Raw genomic sequence first — 3,417 nt, forward strand, 5'->3', positions numbered from 1 at the left:
TGAGCCAGTGACAGTTGAAAAATAACTCCGCTGCACATCAGGGTTCCATTCCCCTGTCGGGAGTTATATTTCAACAGTCACCGGCTCACTATACATTATCCCTTAAGTGTCCACTGTTGTTTGTACTGATACTGTACGTATTGGTATAATTTACTGTGAGTTGTTTGTACTGGTACTGTGCATTCTGGTATAATTATTTGCATTACTATTTGTTTTTTTCTTCAGATAAATCTGATAATTGTTGCTCGGTCTCTTTACTCATTTATTTAGTATGTGTCCACACACCTTCTCATTCTACACATACATAGAGGTATACTGGTGGCTTTACAGCCTACATTTTATTGATTATCTCTGATCCCCACGGCCAATTTGGTTGTTGCATCAGTGCGAGCAACACTGCTGACGCTAGGTGGCGCCAAGCTAAAACCCCCCGAATCCTATCTGTTGCCTCTTTAAAATCAGGACCATTGCGGGCCAAAAACAGACATTATGAAAACCGCAGCATTTGAGGCGGATAATAACCACTTCCCTTTGAAATGCGAAGTTTGGGCCCATCAGAAACAAGCAGTGATTCAGCAGCTTAGATTTAGCTCTGCGGGATAGGCAGGCTCCATAGTCCAAACGGTGCGATCCAAGTCGAGAAACTTCATTTAGAATCCCATCTTCAGTTGAAAATAAAGCCTAGTATATCACACGCAATCGCACGCAACTAAACTCCCATTAAAGAGACACATTAAAAGTCACACAAACGAACGGACAGGTAACACTAGGAGAGACAGGTAGAGACATGAACAGGCGTGCAGGCGTGGTTACGAGGCTACAAGGCAAAATGCCATGAGAAAAAACTTATTACAAAATGACAGTGAATCTGGGGTTGGCTCTCACTTGGATGATACTGCTTATCAATAGTAACTGACATTTTCTGCATAGTATACCTTTTAATCATAAGAAAAATTGTGTTACAGTAACACTGAATACCCCCAGTGTTACAAGGCCTATTGAACTGTCAGGTAAAATAATGGCAGATAGTTTTAGTTTTGTTTAATGAGGTTTATTGGACAATATGTAATGGTTACAGTGGAAAGCCTATGCACATTATAGTAAAGTACACATCAACACTGGAAATAGAGTTTATGAAAATCTTCACCCTGCCCTTTGTTTTACAAAAGGTCTATTTTCAATAATCTAATAACAGTTTGCATGTGGATAAAAGATCAAAACATGGAGAAAAATACCCCTGCACATGTGACCTCAGCCTTAATTTGACAGGTCCAATGGTCATTTGTTGTTTTAAAGGGGTGAGATGTTCTGACAAGCTGTTTTAAATACTCCTTAGTCACCAAGTTTGTCTTTTATTTCTTGTGTTTCATTTGTGTACATATATAGGATAATATATTTTTCAGATCTTATGTTATTTCATTCCTTAATACCAGAAGACACACAGTCATGTAGCCACAGAATGGATTTTGCGAATTAATAGATCGTGTTGTCTGAGATGTGTACACACAACAGTGTAAACCACTGTACAATAAGCAAACTTGGGTAAATGTGAATTAAGTAAAGAAATGCTTTAAGAAAGTAAATATTTTATAGTATAATCATTTTATTATTATTTTGTTAGAGTGCTACCAAATGAAAAAGAGGCATATGATTCAGCAGCCTAAATCTTGAAGGTAAAAACATTCTACATTCATAAATGCATTAAAATTTTCAGGCTAAATTTTCAGCTTAAAAGACATCCTTCAAGACATAGCTAACATTTGGGAAATGTGCAAAACCTCCATTCTTCAGTCTGATGATTTAACTCATAAGCAAAACAGCCAGCTGGTTAAGCAGTGCATATTTCATTTTAATTCATTAATTAAAATCAACTTAATATTTGTTTTTAAAAGTAATAACATGCAGAAATCTGTTCCGAATTTTTGTCAATTTGAAACCATAAATGAGAGGATTTATAACGGGGGGTATAACAAGAAATTGTATTTCGATAAAGTTTTGAACAGTCTGAGGTAAATCTTTTGAACCAAATCGCATGTTCATGACATCAAAAACTATTGTTACAAGGAAGGTGAGTAAGGAGGTTAAATGTGGCACACATGTTTGCATGAACTTCCTCCTGTTCTCTATTGAATTCACACATGTTTTGACAAGATACATATAGGACCAAACTATAAAGAAACCATGGAAGACATAAATGATAAATGTAATGTATGCAACAATACCATTAACCATAGTATCAGCTGGGAAACAAGCAAGTTTAACAATCATCCAATTCACACAAAAAAGTCTGGCGATAAATGGGCTGCATAACTTTAATCTAGATGTCAAAATAACATTTATTCCCAGAATGCAAAAAGATGCTGACCAGGACAAACACACCAATGTTAACAGTCTTTGCTTTGACATAATACAGTGGTAGTCTAGAGGTTGACATATAGCCGCATATCTGTCATACGCCATGACTGCAAGAACAGACAGATCACTGCAGGCAAATGAATACATTACCAGAGCCTGAACATGGCATCCAGCATAAGAGATAACATGAACAGGAGAAAGCAGATCCCAGAGGAACTTGGGGTAGAAACCTGCTGTCCCATAAAGCCCATTCATGCAGTACACACACAATAGAATATACATTGGTTCATGCAGGTTTTTATCCAAGATGATGATGACAATAAGAGCAACATTTACCAGCAAAATGAAAAGGTAACACAGTAAAGTGAGGGAGAAGAGAACAGCTCGGTGGTTCATTGTCTCATTTAAACCTGAAAGTACAAACAGTGTTATTAGAGAGACATTATCCATCCTGGTGAGAAAAGCTACATTTTCTCCTGTGATGTGTACCTCCATAGTGACTTTTCCCTCATCTCACTGTTAATAATATCTTGTCTGAATACAGCAACATGAGCTGGGGACCAAATCAGCCAATCAACACTCAGAAATAGCTTCTCTCTTTTTTCAGTGTGCAGCAACTGACTGTACAGGCAATGCAAAGCAGTGAGCAACACAAAACCCAAAAGCACTAGGACTGCTGAAGTTTCCACCAATGTTATTTTTCAAGCTTGCTGTTGTATCCAAACTAGAGCTCGACACAGGCCTAAAAATAAGAACTGGCCTGTACTCACACCTTTCACACCCGACCTGACTTAACCTGCCTGATACTGCAGAATCTGAGACTTGAAACTGACCCGAGACCAAGGCTATATTTTTATTCCTTTTCAGTCCATACACTCTGTATTTATTTGCACCTCACCTCACTTAACCTGACTACAGCAGAACCCTTGGAAGCAGGCGAACTGGCCACACTTCCTGCCATTTAGTTTAGCGAATGGATATTTGTTTAGCACTGGCTTACTAATAACTTGCTTATTTAGCAAGCTATATCATGTAGTGTCTCTCAAAGTCCAACCCCACGTC

The 3,417-nt window shown here is 38.0% G+C and overlaps 1 protein-coding gene across 1 annotated transcript; it reads right to left on the reverse strand.

The window, feature by feature from the left end:
• Positions 1-1,872: 1,872 nt before the first annotated feature.
• Positions 1,873-2,805, reverse strand: LOC125899190 (olfactory receptor 142-like). The gene has a single exon (XM_049593268.1). It carries the CDS (start codon positions 2,803-2,805, stop codon positions 1,873-1,875), a length of 933 nt encoding a protein of 310 aa, XP_049449225.1.
• Positions 2,806-3,417: the final 612 nt, after the last annotated feature.

This window comes from Epinephelus fuscoguttatus, linkage group LG13 (assembly GCF_011397635.1).
Source record: "Epinephelus fuscoguttatus linkage group LG13, E.fuscoguttatus.final_Chr_v1".
Lineage (NCBI taxonomy): Eukaryota > Metazoa > Chordata > Actinopteri > Perciformes > Serranidae > Epinephelus > Epinephelus fuscoguttatus.

Coding starts and splice junctions, on each gene's coding strand:
- LOC125899190 (XM_049593268.1), bottom strand. CDS start 2,805: ATGGATAATGTCTCTCTAATAACACTGTTTGTACTTTCAGGTTTAAAT.